This window comes from Eurosta solidaginis, chromosome 3 (genome assembly GCF_040869045.1).
Source record: "Eurosta solidaginis isolate ZX-2024a chromosome 3, ASM4086904v1, whole genome shotgun sequence".
NCBI lineage: Eukaryota > Metazoa > Arthropoda > Insecta > Diptera > Tephritidae > Eurosta > Eurosta solidaginis.
Genome location: NC_090321.1, coordinates 85,445,936 through 85,468,114, shown reverse-complemented (window position 1 = coordinate 85,468,114; position 22,179 = coordinate 85,445,936). Strand labels below are relative to the sequence as shown.

The 22,179-nt window shown below is 35.8% G+C and overlaps 1 protein-coding gene across 8 annotated transcripts in view; it reads left to right on the top strand.

Moving 5' to 3' along the window:
- The window catches only part of AGO1 (protein argonaute-2), a 292,733-nt gene that overhangs the window by 218,667 nt on the left and 51,887 nt on the right, over positions 1–22,179 (top strand). For all 8 annotated transcript variants that reach the window (XM_067772616.1, XM_067772615.1, XM_067772622.1 and 5 more), the window contains 2 exons: positions 10,649–10,723; positions 21,233–22,009. In XM_067772616.1, coding sequence (XP_067628717.1) covers positions 10,649–10,723; positions 21,233–22,009 — 852 coding nt within the window. The remainder of the gene's footprint in view (positions 1–10,648; positions 10,724–21,232; positions 22,010–22,179) is intronic.

Below are 22,179 nucleotides of genomic sequence, written 5' to 3'. Positions count from 1 at the left end.
CAAACGTGGACAAACGATGGACAAACGAATGGCATATGGTTTTTTTAATTACTCGTAAATTGAGGTGCCAACTTCACACACGATTTTTGTTTTTTTGAAATAAATTTTTAACAAAAGGTGGACAAACGAAATTTTTTCCTGGACAATCGTGGACAAACGATGGGCAAACGACGGACATACGATTTAGCACAATAAAGCGAAACAAACAATTTTTTGGGTTTTTTTCGAAAAAAAAAATTTTTTTTTATAACTTTTTAATAAAAGGTGGACAAACGAAAATTATTCCTGGACAAACATGGACAAACGATGGGCAAACGACGGACATACGATTTAGCACAATAAAGCGAAACAAATAATTTTTTGGTTTTTTTTTTCAAAAAAAAAAAAAAATATTTGTGTTATAACTTTTTAACAAAAGGTGGACAAACGAAAATTTTTCCTGGACAAACGAATGGCATTTGGTTTTTTTAATTACTCGTAAATGGAGGTGCCAACTTCACACACGATTTTTGTTTTTTTGAAATAACTTTTTAACAAAAGGTGGCCAAATGAAAATTTTTCCTGGACAAACATGGACAAACGATGGACAAACGAATGGCATTTGGGTTTTTTAATTACTCGTAAATGGAGGTGCCAACTTCACGCACGATTTTTGTTTTTTTGAAATAACTTTTTAACAAAAGGTGGACAAACGAAAATTTTTCCTGGACAAACGTGGACAAACGAATGGCATTTGGTTTTTTTAATTACTCGTAAATTGAGGTGCCCACTTCACACACGATTTTTTTTTTGTTAGATAAATTTTTAACAAAAGCTGGACAAACGAAAATTTTTCCTGGACAATCGTGGACAAACGATGGACAAACGAATGGCATATGGTTTTTTTTAATTACTCGTAAAGGGAGGTGCCAACTCCACACACAATTTTTGTTTTTTTGAAATAATTTTTTAACAAAAGGTGGACAAGCGAAAATTTCTCCTGGACAAACATGGACAAACGATGGGCAAACGACGGACATACGATTTAGCACAATAAAGCGAAACAAAAATTTTTTTGGGTTTTTTCGAAAAAAAATATTTTTGTTATAACTTTTTAACAAAAGGTGGACAAACGAAAATTTTTCCTGGACAAACGTGGACAAACGATGGACAAACGAATGGCATTTGGTTTTTTTAATTACTCGTAAATTGAGGTGCCCACTTCACACACGATTTTTTTTTTTTGAGATAAATTTTTAACAAAAGGTGGACAAACGAAAATTTTTCCTGGACAATCGTGGACAAACGATGGACAAACGAATGGCATATGGTTTTTTTTAAAAATAAAAAAAAAATGTAAGGCGCGATAACCTCCGAAGAGATCTAAGGCCGAGCTTCTCTTCCAATTTGCGTCGTGCTCCTCTTGATTTTTCCCTACAAATTGGCCGGACGGGACCTACATGTTTTATGCCGACTCCGAACGGCATCTGCAAGGCAGATGAGTTTTCACTGAGAGCTTTTCATGGCAGAAATACAATCGGAGCGCTTGCCAGACACTGCCGAGAGGCGACCCCGCTTAGAAAAATTTTCTTCTAATTGAAAAATCTTATTTCTAAAATTTTGATGTTGCTTTGCCCGGGAGTTGAACCCAGGGCATACGGCGTGATAGGCGGAGCACGCTACCATCACACCACGGTGGCCGCCGACGGTTTTTTTTGAAATAATTTTTTAACAAAAGGTGGACAAACGAAAATTTTTCCTGGACAAACGTGGACAAACGAATGGCATTTGGGGTTTTTAATTACTCGTAAATGGAGGTGCCAACTTCACGCACGATTTTTGTTTTTTTGAAATAACTTTTTAACAAAAGGTGGACAAACGAAAATTTCTCCTGGACAATCGTGGACAAACGATGGGCAAACGACGGACATACGATTTAGCACAATAAAGCGAAACAAAAATTTTTTGGGTTTTTTCGAAAAAAAAATATTTTTGTTATAACTTTTTAACAAAAGGTGGACAAACGAAAATTTCTCCTGGACAAACATGGACAAACGAATGGCATCTGGTTTTTTTAATTACTCGTAAATGGAGGTGCCAACTTCACACACGATTTTTGTTTTTTTGAAATAACTTTTTAACAAAAGGTGGACAAACGAAAATTTCTCCTGGACAATCGTGGACAAACGATGGGCAAACGACGGACATGCGATTTAGCAAAATAAAGCGAACAAAAATTTGTTTGGGTTTTTTCGAAAAAAAAATATTTTTGTTATAACTTTTTAACAAAAGATGGACAAACGAAAATTTCTCCTGGCCAAACATGGACAAACGATGGACAAACGAATGGCATTTGGTCCATTTAATTAAATGGAGGTGCCAACTTCACGCGCGATTTTTGTCTTTTTGAAATAACTTTTTAACAAAAGGTGGACAAACTAAAATTTCTCCTGGACAAACATGAACAAACGATGGGCAAACGACGGACATACGATTTAGCACAATAAAGCGAAACAAACATTTTTTTGGGCCTTTTCGAAAAAAAAAAATTTTTTTTGTTATAACTTTTTAACAAAAGGTGGACAAACGAAAATTTTTCCTGGACAATCGTGGACAAACGATGGACAAACGAATGGCATTTTTTTGTTTTAATTACTCGTAAATGGAGGTGCCAACTTCACACACGATTTTTGTTTTTTTGAAATAACTTTTTAACAAAAGGTGGACAAACTAAAATTTCTCCTGGACAAACATGAACAAACGGTGGGCAAACGACGGACATACGATTTAGCACAATAAAGCGAAACAAACATTTTTTTGGGCTTTTTCGAAAAAAAAAATTTTTTTTGTTATAACTTTTTAGCAAAAGGTGGACAAAAGAAAATTTTTCCTGGACAAACGTGGAAAAACGATAGACAAACGAATGGCATATGGTTTTTTAATTACTCGTAAATGGAGGTGCCAACTTCACACACGATTTTTGTTTTTTTGAAATAACTTTTTAACAAAAGGTGGACAAACGAAAATTTTTCCTGAGCAAACGTGGACAAACGATGGACAAACGAATGGCATTTTGTTATTTTATTTACTCGTAAATGGAGGTGCCAACTTCACACACGATTTTTGTTTTTTTGAAATAAATTTTTAACAAAAGATGGACAAACGAAAATTTTTCCTGAACAAACATGGACAAACATGGACAAACGATGGACAAACGAATGGCATTTGGTTTTTTTAATTACTCGTAAATGGAGGTGCCAACTTCACACACGATTTTTGTTTTTTTGAAATAACTTTTTAACAAAAGATGGACAAACGAAAATTTCTCCTGGACAAACATGGACAAACATGGACAAATGATGGACAAACGAATGGCATTTGGTTTTTTTAATTACTCGTAAATGGAGGTGCCAACTTCACACACGATTTTTGTTTTTTTGAAATAACTTTTTAACAAAAGATGGACAAGCGAAAATTTCTCCTGGACAAACATGGACAAAGGAATGGCATTTGGTTTTTTTAATTACTCGTAAATGGAGGTGCCAACTTCACGCGCGATTTTTGTCTTTTTGAAATAACTTTTTAACAAAAGGTGGACAAACGAAGATTTCTCCTGGACAATCGTGGACAAACGATGGGCAAACGACGGACATACGATTTAGCACAATAAAGCGAAACAAAAATTTTTTTGGGTTTTTTCAAAAAAAAAATATTTTTGTTATAACTTTTTAACAAAGGGTGGACAAACGAAAAATTTTCCTGGACAAACGTGGACAAACGATGGACAAACGAATGGCATTTGGTTTTTTTAATTACTCGTAAATGGAGGTGCCAACTTCACACACGATTTTTGTTTTTTTGAAATAACTTTTTAACAAAAGATGGACAAACGAAAATTTCTCCTGGACAAACATGGACAAACGATGGTCAAACGAATGGCATTTGGTTTTTTTAATTACTCGTAAATGGAGGTGCCAACTTCACACACGATTTTTGTTTTTTTGAAATAACTTTTTAACAAAAGATGGACAAGCGAAAATTTCTCCTGGACAAACATGGACAAAGGAATGGCATTTGGTTTTTTTAATTACTCGTAAATGGAGGTGCCAACTTCACACACGATTTTTGTTTTTTTGAAATAACTTTTTAACAGAAGGTGGACTAACGAAAATTTTTCCTGGACAATCGTGGACAAACGATGGACAAACGAATGACATTTGGTTTTTTTAATTACTCGTAAATGGAGGTGCCAACTTCACACACGATTTTTGTTTTTTTTGAAATAACTTTTTAACAAAAGGTGGGCAAACGAAAATTTCTCCTGGACAAACATGGACAAACGATGGGCAAACGACGGACATACGATTTAGCACAATAAAGCGAAACAAAAAATTGTTTGGGTTTTTTCGAAAAAACATGTTTTTGATATAACTTTTTAACAAAAGGTGGACAAACGAAAATTTTTCCTGGACAAACGTGGACAAACGATGGACAAACGAATGGCATATGGTTTTTTTAAATACTCGCAAATGGAGGTGCCAACTTCACACAGGATTTTTTTTTTTTTGAAATAACTTTTTAACAAAAGGTGGACAAACGAAAATTTTTCCTGGACAAACATGGACAAACGGTGGACAAACGAATGTGATATGGTTTTTTTAATTATTCGCCCAAGTAGGTGCCAACTTCACAGAGCTTTTGGTGCGCTCTAAATTAGAATATGTTTCCATTATTTGGAACCCTTTCTATAGCAGTAATTCGGTCAGAGTAGAAAGAGCTCAAAGAAAGTGTGTAAACTTTGCCTTATGCTCCATAAATTTTGATGATCAGTTGGTATCTTATTTATTTATTTTATTTTTACGGTCTTAAGACATATAAAATATAAGATGTTTGCTTAAAATTAAATTTAAATACATAATAACTTTTGTATATAAAACTAATAATCTTCCTCTTCACACAATCATCAGTCTTGTGTATTAGCCCAAATGTGTGTTCAGAAATTGTTGATCGTTGTTCGCGATCAATATATTAGAAGATTGTGGGGACAGAATTCCTAGCCCCCTCTCTTCCTTTCTCTCGTCGTATGGGATATAATGCTGGCTTTGTAGTTTGTTGTTGGCTTTGTAGCTTGTGACCTGGCTGTCGGAAAGGACGAGACTCCGAGCCACATAATTTTTATTTCGATCTATTTTAATTTGATTTATCTTGAATATTATCAATGCTGAGCAGCAGAATACTTAGGTTTACTTGGAGGTTGGAAAGGCATTTCAACTCTTCTGAATTCATAAAACTCCACTTGCAGGAAAAGAGGACATGTGCAAGCCAGGATATAACAAGAGGCCCAGATAAAACTCATGTTTTCACTTACAAAAATTTTATCTAGGACTTAAAAGTTTGTTAGTAATTTAATTAATACTTGTTAGATTCACGCTGAAGAGATTGTCAACAACATATATCATATTTAAATGTACTGCAATGCCATTATAATCGATGCCAGCTTTTCAAAATTTAATATGGCGGACATTTTTTTCAAATTGATTTGATTCTCTTGAAACTTTGTATGCGGCGTTTTATGAGGTAGCTGATTTAGAATCCAATGTGAGTTTTTCACAATTGAAAATAGTGGACCCAATATGGCGGTCAATATTTTAAAAAGTGATCGGACTCTCTTCAAACTCTATATTTATGATTTTGTCGATTTTGAATCCGATTTCAGTTTTTCAAAACTCAAAATTTCGTATTTCGAAACTCAAAAAAAAAAAAAAAACGCATATTTATTTGTTTAGAAATATCCTTCAAACAGAAATTTATTCATACATACATATGTATTGCTAGCTTTACCCGGCGTACGTTGTAACGCCCGATATCGAATGAATGTTGAGTAATTTTTTCTGTTTTGTTTGTTGATAATTTAGTTTATTGTTCTGTAAATTGAATTAAACTATGCACGCATATTTGGTGAAATTTTCGTTTAAAACATTTTATTATTTATTATATCTTATTGTAATGCTAATATGTTTGGTTTTTTCGTTCGGTGCTAAGATAAACAAATTGTTTGGCGTTCCAACTCTAGAGCAAGCAACATATAGTTAGCTGGCCATGGGAAAGCATGGACTCTCTATTAATTACTTAACGCAAAGTCTGGTTCCATTGCACAATTTTGATGGGTCTAAATTCCGAAGAAGCATGATTGGGGGTTCTAAAGAGTTTAGAAATTCAATTGGATAATTCACATTTTGATCTTCATCTGTAACTGTGTCGATCGATTTACATTTCGTCACTTCACCAGGAATTTGGTTTTGAATGCGATCATTGATTTTGTTAACATTATCATTTTTGGGAGCTAAGATTGCTCGTTCGCATAGCCAAAAAAAAAATTTTAATTTAAAATTCTTAATTCTTTAATATGAAAAACCTTTGTCTTGATCGAAGGAACCTATAGCCAAAATGTGGTGATGATTGAAGTGTGGGAAATACGTTTCCATAGGGAACACACACACATAATTTGGTTTTTATAGAAGATGTAGATAGACTGATGCTAACAAATTTGTTTAACGGCGGCAGATTACTAAACGTCCAAAAGGAATAACAGCCAAACTCAACAATGCAGTCAAACTTTAGGTGTTAAAATAACCGAAGTTTGTACGGAAGCCATAGTTGTGAAAAATCCCATTTGCAGAGAAGATGCCACGTCCCTTTTTCCCAATTTCACATGTTAGGACTTAAAGTCATATAGCTCCTTACCAATTTTCATTATCCTATCATTACTACCTCCAGATATATGCAGTATGATATATTCCATTTGTATGGGAGGTGCCACGCCCCCTTTTCCCTAATACCAGATTTTCTTGGTGGTGTTAGGGATTGACGTCATATAACTCCTTACTGAATTTCAATTTTCTGGCATGCATACCTTCAGAGTTATGCAGTACCAAAAATTCCATTTGTAGTATGTTTTTCAAGTGTCGTTTGGTTAAAAGTGGTACCTTCCGAGGGCTGTGGGTCCATAATTTCGCTTCCAATAACCGTCTGCGTCTGCCGTATGTAGAAGAGAAAATGCTCCTAAAATGGGTTTTCCAACAGGATAACGACCCAAAACATACGAGCAAGCGAGAAAAGGATTTATTTCGGGAGAACAAAATTGCAGTAATGGAGTGGCCAGCTCAATCCCCGGACTTGAACTCCATTGAAAACTTATGGGGGGATATAAAGCACGCCGTTGATGAAAAAAAACGCCCAATTCAAAGTTATTGTGGGAAGTAGTGCAATTAGGCAAATATACCCAGTGGACCGATGTAAGCGCTTAGTGGACTCCATGCCTCGTAGATGTGCCGCCGTCATCCGAAATGGGTGTTATACAACGAAATATTAGTACTATTGTGTTTTTTGAATAACAAATTTAAATTGAGTTAATTCACTAAATATCTTTAGTTATAGTGACTTTTTAATAAAAATCTATTTATGAACATTCTTTCTGACACTTGTGTAATCTTTTTCAAATTTACAACAACTTGGCGTGATGGAGAATAAAATTTTTTTGCTCTTAACATAATTAGCCTTAATGCGTTATTACATAACGCAAAAGTTTTTATTTGTGGTTTGATTTACTTTAGATAAATCCACTTTATTAGGGTTCTCAGAAAGCACTGCTATTAATATGAACATAACTGTAGATGTAGATAATTTACTCACATTTGGTAATTTTCATTACATACACATGCTCATGAAAAATCCATTTATCGCAGGTCTTGCGCCAGTTTTTGTTTTGACCAGCTCTTGCTATATTTGTTGTTAAATCATGTTTTTCTTTTTCAGTTGTGCCTAAGAGCATCCCATCTTTGAATTTAAGTTATAGGGAAAGGGTTTGAACTGATGCACAACGATATAAAATTGTTTTAATTAAATCAAACAACAACTCATGCAAAAAGTTACGCCTACCTATATTGGCAGGACTGAAATTTTTTCAATGTATATATTTTCCTATAGTTTACAAGTATATATGTATATTTATAATTACTTTATACAAGAGTAGTTCTAACCGCAATAGGGGCACGAGTTCGAGTTTCTTTTGGTATCGTTAGGAACCGTATAATGCTCCTTGGATCTACTACCAGTTCCGCGAAGGCAACGTCATCAGGGTCTGAGGTGAATGTAGAGTCGTTCACCGTTAATTATTTTTCAGGAACCAGGGCTTTAAAACCCTGAAATGAATTTTAAGAAACTGGCATTGGATTCGAAATCAGCAACCTCACCGGATACAGAGTTTCAAGACAATCAAAACACTTTGAAAAAATTGACCGCCATATTGTACCCCCTAATGGTGGATTTCGGTCCAAAACAATACGCGATGTGGTCGGAATTACCTTTTTAGTTTCACCGGTTTCAATATATTTTTAGGTGCTACACTTATTCTACCTGTCCAAGGAAGCTGTGAACTAAAAGGAATATTTCCCAATGAAACACAAAAAAAAATGTTTACCAGTACATTGACTTTTAAAGAAAATATGTCAATTGATCGATTTTTTATTAAAACAACGAGCGCTACCTCTAAAACCACTTTTTTACAAAATAAAACAATACGTGTATCTTTTTTTCACAAGCAACAGTAACGTTTGCAAAGTTGACGTGCCACTCGATATTTTCTAAAACATTGCAAATTTTTTTGATTCATGGATTATTCACCGCAAACTTACCGCAATTCCCTCTGCAGGAATTATTTATCCAACTGGTTTCCAAAGTAGTTTTCGAAAAGTGGCACGCTCAACCCTTTTAAATTAAAACACAGATAGCATCTGCTAAATATTTTTTTTTGTTTTGTTTTTTAAATGGAGAAAAATTTATTTAAATTTGTTATTCTGTTATGTCTTTTATGAAAAAAAAAATAATAAAACGCATAGACAGTTGCCTTAAACTTTTAGTTTTTTTTTCTTAACCTTGAACATTTTTATTAAACCTTTTTTAGCTTTTTGTTTTTGTCAATCTAACCTTTTTTCTGAAAAAGTTCTGGCCAACACTAGTTGAGACTCCTAATATGGGGGTCCCTAGGGTCGAGATGTCTCGCCAGGTCACGTTCTCTTGCTAAGTTTGCGGCTTCAGCCGGGAAATGCGGTATGATTTCAGGTATTCTACCGGCTGGAATAAAGCGTGCAGAAGCTGAAGCGATGACCTTGCAGAACGCACGCTCGCCTTGCCGGACATCAAGTGGGATGGGGAGAGCAGCAAAAGATTTATTTGTGGAGGTTGTGTAGTCTTCCCAGTTGAATTTTTTAAAATTAATAAACCCCATTTAATTGACAACACTCCCCAACGCCTTCGGTGAGTGTCCTTATCGCTACAACAACAACAACAACAACGTTAATTATATATAGGTTAGACCTGGATTTTCCTGCTCCCTAGGGTACTGTTTTTTTAATAACGACCGTGATAGAGTCGCGCAAGTGATTCGTGTCCATAATGCTCCCATTCCACTTACACCACTCATGTATTGGATAGCCATGGTATTTTAGTTTTACGACCGGTATACCTACCGCGGGCATACTCTACTACCTCTAACCCGCAGGTAGAAATTTTGTTAAATTAGCAAAATTATGTTATGAAAATTGTCACAAATTCGAGAGCTAGAAAAGTCAACCCAAATTAGAATTGCAAATTGATTTGTATGGTTTTTATTATTTGTCATGGCAATTGCGTCATGACTCATAGTTTCGATTGGGTAACGTGGCGAATAAAAAATTGTTTGGTATTAAAAAGGATTTGTGAGTACCCTAAATATTTCGAGGTGAAATTTATAAATTTCAAACAGATGGATTCTTTTGAATCACAAAAATATGTATAATATGATTTATGAATACGTCCACTAATGATTGGTTTTCACTAGGTCAAATTTGACCACAAACTTGACATTTGCAGTCTGTTTTGACTACTAAGAGACAATTTAAATAGACCAATAAGTGAAAACGCAAATTGTCCAATGGTAAGGCAAATTTGACATTCAAATTTCATTTGCTAACAAGTTGGCAATTTATTTTCGTTAGTTAACTGGTCCCTGAACACAAAATCTTATAGCGTTTTCTTTTCTGAAATAAATTGTTGCCTAAGTAAATGGTAACGCTTTAATAGAGTTACTCCTACTCCAGAAAATTTTCAACATTTATTGTGCATACAAAAAACATTTAACTCACCATATTCACTCATATTAACAGAGTATATGTGGAACTTAAGAGCGAATTGAGAGTTTCACAGAGTTGCACTGCCACGCCGCCTTTTTATACAGGATAAAAGTGTAATGCTTTTGCGTTGCGAGTAGGCAACAATTTTCACAAAAGAATGAAATACCCCGTAAAGGCGTTGCCTGTTTTTAGAACAGAACAACAACCCTTGCGCGGCGTACAAAAAGCGTAACACTTTAGCCAGAAAAGAAAACGCTATTAGTGTGGTTTTGACGACACAATTCTTTATCGACTTCGGGTCAGCAATGTGTTACTCTAAATTTTGCACAGATTTTTTGCTTATGCGAAACTATTACAATTGGGATTATTACAATGAAATTTTAAATTTAAACTAATTTTAAGTACAATATTTGTATGTTTACGTACACGTGCTTTATTATTTATTTAAAATAAACCATTTTCATTTATTATTTTGTGTTTCTTTTTTCTTTTTATTATAGAACCCCAGTGGACTCCTTCGCCTCCAAGGCCACAGAGCCCCTCACAATCGCAGACAAGCTTCGATCCACTTACATGTAAATAAATTTTATATTTGTATTGAAAAACGTTTGGAATTTTGAATTTAGTTTATTAATTTGTTTTTCCAAATTTCATTATCAAAATTTCATAATATTGTTTGCTTGTGCGCTGCTACGTAAACCGTTAATCGTTTTAAGTTTGATTTTGCTTTATTAAAAAATATTTATGCATGTGTAACATTCCTGTGTCCCTTATCACTAAAACTAACAACACAGGCCAATAAAATTTAGAAAATTTTTTGTTGACTAAAATATTGCAGCCAATTCTGATGGACATTTATTGATTTTGGTCAGTTTTTGTAGAAAGGGACTTTAATACTACCTTAAATATTTTTTTTGTCGTTTTGAACCTTTGGTAATCACTCACCAAAAAATTGCTGGTACATTTCTTTTAATCATCAACTTTTGATTTTAAATTTTAGTGCTTTCACCTCCTCTAATGCAAACAGCTTATGCATCAAATAACTTGGTTGCAGATGTCAAAATATAACGAAAAATACTCTTTAAATCGAAAAAAAAGTATATTCCAAATTTACTGTTCTATGTACATGCAGAAAATTCCTATGAGAATCGATTGTAATATTTGATCCTTACTAACCGTAAACACTATGCCAGTCATGAGTATTTTACTAGTAAAGTTATAATTTTTTTGTATTTTGGTTATTAGCGACCTATTGATTTTGTATGTGATATTGTTGTAGTCCTTGCAGACGATTTCCTCAGAAGATTGAAATATATCGGGAAAATAATAAGTGTTTAAAATTTTTTATAATACAACTGATCTCGAGCCAGCTTAAAAAAAATCTTCTGGAATAATTTTTTTTGTAATTAATGTTAGAGAAAAATTACAAAATTTTGCATGCGGCGATGGTTACAAGCACATGCTTTTCAATTTCACTTCTTCATCAGCTAGCTTTTCGGGGACTTGAGTTTTGAGTTTTTGTTGCTATTCCTTTTTATACACAATTTGGTCCATATGTATACTATATGTTTTTTTAAAGCAAATTGTGTGGAATATTTTCAGGCACGTTCAACAGAACTGAATAATAACATTTGATTTTTGACGTTGTTAGCAATGCTTCCGCTGTTCACTGTTATATCAATATTATTTTTATGTACATATTGCATTTTTTATGTAGTCAAAACAATTTGGCTATTTTATATATGAGCATTTTCCAGAAATTGTCAGCCAATAACAAACAATTTAAATTTTCCTAATTGCTCTCTAAGGTGGTTTTCGAAAAGTGACACGCTGTGCCCCTTATCTACCACAAATTTTCGGCGAATTCACTTGCAAGCATTAGTTTCCTAACTGGTCTTTAATGTGGTTTTCTAAAAGTGGCACACTAACTTCACCCGATACTTTCTAAAATATGACGCGGTAATTTTTTTGTTTCACGGATAAATTATGGCAAATTCACCGAAATTGACCCACATTTTTTTCCACGTAAAAGTTGTCTCGCCAACTTCATAGAGGTTTAAAAGGGTATTTTTTCGAAACAGTCAAGCTGTTTAAATGGGGCAAAAGTTACGATAAGCTTCCGATCGGAACAGTCGGTGGTAAGAGATATATAGTATACATACTACCTATACGATCTTTTTTAGACAACAATACGAGCCATATACGAAAGCATCTGGTGAAATTTGAAATTTTCTGAAAAAAACGGTTGTATGGGGGATATATGCTATCGTGTTCCGATCCGGCTAGTTCCAACAAATTTCTAATCGCACACCTAAGTATACCCGCTCATCAAATCTTACCAAGATATCTCTCTAGTTTGAGTTCAAACCAGATTATCCACCTGACCAATTCGGTATACTTATTGGTGGGTTAACAATTTTGAGATTCGTGACAAACTTCATATACCATTTCATTTTCATGAAAGGTATAAAAAGTGCCCAGTCTTAAATGGGGGCACATTTTATACGATACTTATGATATTATAGCAGTTATGGAAGAACACACATGCAGCTCGTTAAAAACAAACTTCTGGTAACACTACGGACTCAATCAGTCTATGTGAGGTCCTCATGGACCGGTCAGTTTAACCTAACCCAACACATGCAGCCAAAAATCACATTTATCGGGCAACTATATTTGAAGATATGCAGTTCTTTGTAATTATTGCGTTATGGTTGGGAAGTTATTGGATTTTTTGCACTTCGGTGTGAATAGTAGTTGCTAGTTATAGAAAAGAAGGCTTGGGAACATTACGTTAGCGACCCTGGAAAAAATTGTTGGACTATGTGTACCATATTTGTCATATATGTGGGTATTCTACTATTGCTTTTGAGTAGTTGATTAAGTAATTTTTTAGTATTTGTTGGGGAAAGTTTCATGTAGTATGTGATCCTGGCTAGGACATCGCAATGTAAATTAGACACGTTTTTTATATGTATGAGGATCAGTTATGGAGTACTCGTACTCGTTAAATACTTTTTAAGTACTCCTTAAATCAACCTGAAGAGTATACCAGTACTCCCTATTCATATAAACCTAACAACATTTTCAACTCAAAAATGTAAAAATTTTATGAAATTATATTATTATGAAACGCATTTTTTGGAATATTGCAGAATGGCTAAATTTACTGGTTTTTACTTCCCATAAAGATTATTACATAAAAGGTTAAGGGTGTACCTATTGCATTTTGGTTTGGAAGTCCACATATAATGAAACGATTTTTTAGTAAAAGATAGTGCACTGGCCTAACAAACACTGATTAAAAACCACAGTATTTATGTGCTAAGATCGAATACACATAAGGCTGGCGGTGTTGAGAGGCAGCAGCTTTTCGTATCATTGAAGTGGGGTGCGGGGTTCCTGGTTTAGCAGTATACGACCGATAGAGTAGGTGGACGGTATCAGAAATTATTTCTACAGTCGAACAATAGAGCCACAACGGTGACGAGGAGTATCGGGACGCCAACAGCGGTATGATAGTGGTCGTAAGCGGCTGAATAGCGGGGCGACGAGGTATCAGAACGGCAACAGGTGAGCGGCGGTAGGATAATGGGGGGGGTCAGTTGAATAACGAGTCAACCAACAGGGGAAGGGGGGGGGGGGGGGGCACGGAGTGTTTATCAGTAGCGGAGCTGGATCACATATACTGAGATTATTAACCAATATTAAAGCAATTTAGAAAATAATCACTAGTGAAATAGACCATATTACGCATTACGTCAGCTTTTCACAAAAAAGGAAAAGGCACAACAGCTTGTGCTTCGTATAAAAATTAAGTGCAAAACCAAAGAGAATGAAAGCTGCAATAAGTGTTACGTTGGGACAACAATATATTTTTTGTTTCAAATAAACAGGCTTCCTGAGGATGGCCTTAAAACGTTGAAAAATAAAACATTTTTTAGTTTTTTTTTTCTTATATTAGAACGGCAAAAGCAGCCCCTACCCAACAAACAAATAATAAATATAGATAGAAATTAGGGATAGGGCTTGTTTATAGCGTAAATATTATAAGGCGTATGATATTGTAACGAATTTACTGAATTTCCTCTTATGTGCAACCTTCTACTAACGTTCGAATCACTAAAATGTTGAATAAATAACTCCACTATTCAATAATGCAAAATGGCCTTTATTCAAGTACTTCACAATAACACTACTACTTCTCGACAGATAGCGTGCTTAAATCAAACTGATTCATGATTGCTCAGATTGCGCTCTTTTATACTCTTCGATTTCCTCGGTCCATACTTCTTGGCGTTTCCAGAATTTACCTAGTTACCAGCTATAAAATTATAACTACAAATGCACGTGTATAGCTTCTCATATGCGCGTGTATATGTGAGTGATACTTGCACAAATAATTGCCTACTTTTGGGAGTATCTCAGATATATGCATGTGTTTGTGCGTTGCTCCCGCTGCTTGTATGGACATATGTGTAGACATAATGATTAATTTGGTTATGTGCAAGTCACTGCTCAGTATCGGCTTAGAGATGATAGTATCCCTTAGTGTTGCTAGTATTCGTCACACTGCCCTCCACCTAAGTCTGGTCGTCCCGATCAGACAAATTTCCTGATCTAAACGCCGCTAGCATCTCCAAATGAACCACTCTTCTATTTCGTGGTTTCCAAATGATTTGTATGCGGTAGATGGTATCACTGATCTTTTTCACAACTTTGTACCAGCCTTCCCAACTGCACCGAAATTTGGATAGAACACCTTTCCGCCGGTGAGGGTTGTATAACAGTACCAAATCTCCCTCCAAGAAACCTTTCGAATTATTATTCTCATCGTACCTGCGTTTCATCTTACTACTCATTATCCTGGATCGTTCCCTCGCAATGTCTGTTGTTTGGCCAATGAACTACTTTGTAGAGCTTGCTCTTGACGGATTGGCTTCACATAATCAGTATCGTTCCGACGTTTCCCAACAGTAATCCGCCCTGGCTTGAAACCACCCTTGCATTCTTTCTGGGGAATTCTTTCGTTCGTTTTAGTGTGTCCATTAGGGGTTTTCAATGCCAGTGCTTTCTCCTCTTGCAGGTACCTTCGGTTTTGATTTGTTTGGCCCATTCGTTCCATCAACATTTGCCCGATCTACTTTCCTTGACTTTTGTGGTCTCCGTCGAATTTCCTCCACCAGCACTCGCTTACTGCTGAACCCTTTCTCCAAACTAAAGTTAAGTGGTATATCCTGGTTCTTATAGCGCATATTCCTTCTTTGCATGTCGATCCTGATGTCATGGTCAACTAAGAAGTCCTCTCCCAAAATGACTTCATCAACAATCTCCGCCACAATGAATTTGTGTAGAGTCATGACCTTTGCAATTAAGACCTCACATATCAATTCTCCTTGGACTTGGTTATACTCGCCTGTGACCGTACGCAACCTTGCTCCAGGTAACGGTTTTACTCTCCTGTTGACCAAGTCAGATCGGATTAAGGAATGGGATGCACCCGTATCTACAGTCAGTACACGTTCTTTGCCATCCACATTCCCTCTGACGGTAAGACTGCTCAATTTTCTTTCAATTTGAGAGATAGATATCACAGGACATTCAACGGCTGGAGCTAGCTCTCGATTTTTACATCTGACATGCTCTTGCTCATCTCCAGTTTTGCGTTTACCGCCACCCAAGTTGGAACTATTGGGATTGGTACTGTAATAACGTGCAATGTGCCCTGGCTTTCCACACTTAAAGCAATTGACGGCACCATCGTTTTTCTGCTGCGTTCCTTTTAATGCTGCCAAAATTGCGTCTACCCAGTCTGGCCTTTCCACTTCCACGCGATGAGCTTTGTATGCGGGCTTACTCAAAAGTGACGCTGCTTCCTGAGTCAGTGCATGGGATACCTTTCCTGCTAATGTGGTTTTTGGGTTTGCGTATGGAGCTCGCTTTGTTTCGACGTCCCGTATGCCATTTATAAAGCTCTGAATCTTTACCCTTTCAGTGTATTCCACGGGTGCGTCCGCATTTGCCAAATGAACCAACCTTTCAACATCCGAAGCAAACTCCTACAATGTCTCATTTGCTTTTTGGTAACCGTTTTGCAACTCAATTTGGTATATCTGTTTTCTATGCTCGCTTCCATAACGTCTCTCGACAGCGGCCATCAATGCTTCATAACTGTTCCGTTCGTACTCTGGAATCGTATGTAAGATTTCCGCTGCAGGCCCTTTCAATGTCACGAACAGTGCAGCAACTTTATCTTCCGCATTTTGTTCACTGCTGCGGTCTTCTCAACCTGTAGCTTAAAAACCTGGAAAGGAACAGAACCGTCAAAAGATGGAGTTTTTACCTTCGTAATACTCGCTGAAGCAGCCGGGCGATTAAGTTGCAATTCCTGTATACGACCTCTCAAAGCATCCACCTCTTCCACGAATTTTTCTTCAAACTGCATTATTTTTTCGTCCATGCGCGCTTCGAGTTTTGATGATATACGCGCCTCTTGTGCTTCTAGTTGTTCTGTTACGCGTGTCTCTTGTTCTTTCAGTTGAGTTGCCATATATGTCTTTTCTTCTTCCAGCTGTGATGAAATTTGTGTTTCCTGTGCTTCAATCTTGGCTGTTATCTGTGTCGACATTTCTGAAATACGCGTTTGTTGTGCTTCAATCTTGGACGTTATGCGTGTATCCTGGGATTCCAATTGTGATGACATTTTTGACGACGTTTGGTTCAACACTGCTAGTATCGCGTTAGTGTCAACACTTGCCAATGGATTCGGAGTCTCTATCTTCTCCTCCATTTTAGTCGCTGGCTCCTCCACATCAGGATAAAAGACATACTCGTCTAAATTAATTCCTTCCAACTCCAATACCTCTCGTAGCCGTGCTTGAAGTTCGATCTTATTGCCGGTTGTAATCAATCCACGGTTCTCCAACTCCTTTTTCAGTTGCTGGATCCTTAATTCACTTAACTTCGCCATGTCCTTGTTGTGCTCTGCAATTCTGGAATTTATTCAACAATTCCTCTTCTGACACCAATTGTAACGATTTTACTGAAATTCCTCTTATTTGCAACCTTCTACTAACGTTCGAATCACTAAACTGTTGAATAAATAACTCCACTATTCAATAATGCAAAATGCCCTTTATTCAAGTACTTCACAATAACACTACTACTTCTCTGCTTAAATCAAACTGCTTCATGATTGCTCAGATTGCGCTCTTTTATACTCTTCGATTTCCTCGTTCCATACTTCTAGGCGTTTCCAAAATTTACCTAGTTACCAGCTATAAAATTATAACTAGAGATGCACGTGTATAGCTTCTCATATGCGCGTGTATATGTGAGTGATACTTGCACAAATAATTGCCTACTTTTGTGAGTATCTGTTATATATGCATATATTTGTGCGTTGCTCTCCGCTGCTTGTATGGACATTTGTGTAGACATTATGATTAATTTGGTTATGTGCAGACAAGTCACTGCTCAGTGTCGGCTTAGAGATGATAGTATCCTTAGTAGTATTCGTCACAATATACATGTCATGCCTGTGTTTTTTTACGCGCATATACATGTGAACTTAAACTTTATATGGACTGCCAAGTGCATAACTTTATCTGCACTTACGAAAGTTGCGCATAAAATAAGTACTAAAAGTGTGTGTCTCCACTATTTTACCACACACTACTTCTATGTATATGTAACTGCGGATGAGTTTTTTTTACTTGCAAACGCAGATGTATAAAAAATGAATGCACGACGCGATAACCTCCGAAAGATTTTAGGCCGAGTTTCTCTTCCTATTTGCATCATGCTCCTTTTCATTTTTCCTGCAAATTGGCGAGACGGGACCTACATGTTTTACGCTGACTCCGACCGGCATCTGCAAATCAGATGAATTTTCATTGAAAAGCTTTTCATGACAGAAATACACTCGGAGTGCTTGCCAAACACTGCCGACGGGTGACTCCGCCTAGAAAAAAACATGTTTCTAAAATTTTGAAGCCAGGATCTTCGGTGTTCTATTCCAAAAACAAAATACAATTTTACAATTATAGAAAAAAACAATAATTACACTGGTATACAGCCAAAATGCACCAGAGAAGCCATTATGAAATTCCTATGTAAAGCCACCCCCTGATTCCGAAAATTAAGGTTATTTTTAATTCTATGGTAACGTTTTGGAGATATTTATGAATACCGGTTTTTAACAAAAAAAAACAAATTGGGTCCACTTAATCATGTATATCTCAAGAACGAATTGAGCAAACGGTTTGAAGCTTTAAAAGGTAATAAAATTTGCTATAAACTGTGTATACAACACTTTTTGCTATGCCCTGCAGATTCAAAGATAACGAACAATCATTACGGAATTTTTCAATTTTTTTTTGTAAGAATATAAAAAAAATTGTACTTTGTGAGGAAGGATCTCGAAAACTTTATTTTTTTGCAAATTTTTTTCTCTCTAAGCTCTGTTTTATTACAAAAAAAAATAAGCTTTATTCAACAAAATCGATGGTCTAATACAAAAGTTATAAGCATTCAAGTAAATATATCCAAACAGACAGACGGACATGGCTAAATCAACTCAGCTCTTCGTTCTGATCATTCCGGTATACTTATTGGTGGGTCTATCTATTTTTATGCTCAGCTGAGCGGAACTCACAGAGTATATTAATTTTGATCGCATAACGGTATCCCGTAACGGCACAAATTGATGTAGATATATGTAGACTTCTATATATCAAAATGATCTGGGCGAAAAAAGAAATTGATTTAGTCCTGTTCCCCGATGGACACGTCCGTATACACGATAACTTGAGTAAATTTTGAGGTATCTTAATGAAATTTGGTATGTAAGTTCCTAGGCACTCATCTCAGATCGATATTTAAAATGAACGAAATCGGACTATAACCACGCCTACTTTTTCGATATCGAAAATTTCGAAAAACCGAAAAAGTGCGATAACTCATTACCAAAGACGGATAAAGCAATGAAACTTGCTAGGTGGGTTGACCTTATGATGACCATGATGGGCCTGGCACCGCCCACTTTTAAAAGAAGGTAATTTAAAAGTTTTGCAAGCTGTAGTTTAGCAGTCGTTGAAGTCACCCCTGGTCCACCTTTACGGCGATATCTCGAAAAGGCGTCCTCCCTTTTAAAATACTCTTTAATACCTTTCGTTTGATACCCATGTCATACAAACACATTCCAGGGTTACTCTAGGTTAATTTTCATACATGGTGATTTTCCCTTATTTGACAAAGGATGAAAGCAAATCGTTCCAAAAAATGTCCCCCTTGGTCTACAATTTGGTCGATATTTCCCAAACGTATGTGATATGGAATTAAAAACCACTTATAAACCATCAACGAAACCCTACGGAACCAACGCAGCTAAGCTCTCAGCTGAGTATGTAATGTTCGGTTACACCCGAACTTAGCCTCCCTTACTTGTTCTTTTAAGGACTTAACAATTTTGAGATTCGTGACAAAGTTAATGTACCATTTCATTTTCATGAAAGGTATAAAAATGGTACCACTGGCACATTAGTGTTGGAAGCATCGCCCCTTGCACTTACACATTACAAAATGGTAGTAGAAAACGCATAAAATTTCTTGATAGCCACATATAAAAACGAAATTTTGCGTGAGCAGTTCTTGAATGTTATTTTATAGATTTTTTGTTTAACTCAAGATTATTATATTAAGATTTATAGCTAACATAATCTAGAACTATAATATATTCATTATAATTTAATAAAACTATATTAGTAGTACTAGTTTTGATTTTTTGACTTTATAAAAATTTTGTTTTGATCTTAGTAATATACTTTTAGGTAATCTTAATTCACAAAAGCCCTAAATAAATTATTGAGAAACTGTTTTTTCCATAGATTATGGTTTGATATATTAAAATACGCTTTCACTTATTGCACTTTTAAAAAGCCATAACTGAATACAGAGAATATGAAAAGTAAACGTGGAGGTGTGGACCTTCAAAATGAAACAAGTGTTTCGAGAAGATTGGCAAAGTTTATTTTACCATTGACACCAAAAGAAAGTTTTTTTTCTATATGGAGTAAGCTTGTAATAGGCATAAAACGATGGGGTCACTTGTATTTTAAATTAGGATGCCCCTTTAGCCATTATAGGCTATTAAAAAATATAAATGTCATTTTTTGGCGCTACCTTACCTGTTCCATAGAACTGACAACTGTCGTTTTTTCTAAAAAATTACATGAGATAAAATTATTGCCCAAAATATTTCTGTTTCATAGATATGTACCTGTAGACATCTACGACAAAACTTTAAAGTCGACAGTGACTAAATCGACAACTGTCTGACAATGGTGCTGACAATTGTCGTGACAATAATGACCAAATAGCTCTGTCGAAAGCAATAGCAGGACAATCTTTGCAAACTTTTGTGCATGATATTGATTATATATATTTTTCACTTATTCTAGAGGTAAATAGGTAAATGCTATTGTTTTAGCCAAAGTAAAGAAGGAAAAGATATTTGAAAATGCGTACATTTTGTAAGCGACAATTTTGAAAACCGACGGTTAATTTGACATAGAAATAAATAAACCTTGACAAAGTTTTCGTGAAACAAGTTTATCAAATCTTATTACCTTTTGAATTGTCTCTGCCTATTTTATGAAACAGTCCTTAGTATGTAAATGTGCCTTTTTGATATGAATCTCCATATGAATAGGACAAAAATTGAAATTGTTGCAAACATGATCTAACCTCCAGATTAGCTTCTTTGGTGGTTGGGTGTTAATCCCTTAGTAAAAAAATTGTTGAAATCTAAACGTGAAAAATAGTCCTCCATGATGAATTTCAGGTCTACTTTGTTTTTTAAATTCGCCATTTGAAATTTGGCAAGTGGGAGGGATCTGCATTAAAAGTTCAAATGTGTAAATGTTGCGTTTTGGTGGGACCTCCAAAAATGTTTTATTTTTCTGTTGTAAAACCTTAAAATTTGTTGGTTAGGGCGTTTTGTGAATTAAGGTAAACGATATGTATTTAATATCTCCAAACACTCGATGAAATGTGATTAAATAAATTTAATTTTTCTATCACAGCACCACCAGCTACAGGTTCATCTGTGAATCCCACCGCCGTTACCAGTCCGAGTGCGCAAAATGTTGTCGTTGGTGGTGCAACTGTTGGTGGCGCAGGGGCGGCAGGTCTCGCAACACAGGCTGCCGCAGTCGCTTCACCCTTGGGTGCAGCTGCAGCCACTTCACCCACCACGCAGCCCGAATTGCCAGTTTTTACATGCCCTCGTCGACCGAACTTGGGACGTGAAGGACGACCGATTGTTTTGCGTGCCAATCATTTTCAAGTATCTATGCCACGCGGCTATGTACATCATTACGACATAAATATTCAACCAGATAAATGTCCGCGTAAAGTTAATCGTGAAATTATCGAAACTATGGTACACGCGTATAGCAAAATATTTGGTGTTTTAAAGCCAGTATTTGATGGACGTAATAATTTGTATACGCGCGATCCTCTACCAATAGGCAATGATCGATTGGAATTGGAAGTAACACTACCAGGCGAAGGAAAGGATCGTATTTTTCGTGTAACGATTAAATGGATGGCACAAGTATCACTTTTTAATTTAGAAGAAGCGTTAGAAGGGCGTACACGACAAATACCGTATGATGCAATACTTGCGTTAGATGTTGTAATGCGTCATTTACCGAGCATGACATACACACCGGTTGGTCGTAGCTTCTTTAGTTCACCTGATGGTTATTATCATCCTTTGGGCGGTGGCCGTGAAGTTTGGTTCGGTTTTCATCAGAGCGTACGCCCTTCACAGTGGAAGATGATGTTAAACATTGATGGTATGTATTATTTGTAATTTTTTTATTATTTCATTGTATATACAGCTGTACAAATATATGGGATATCATATATAACTTTACCCCATAAAATTGGCATATATGCATCGCGTTTCCATATGAAAGTCCAGCAATGGAAAATATATTTATTTTGAGAATGAATTAAACCGAAA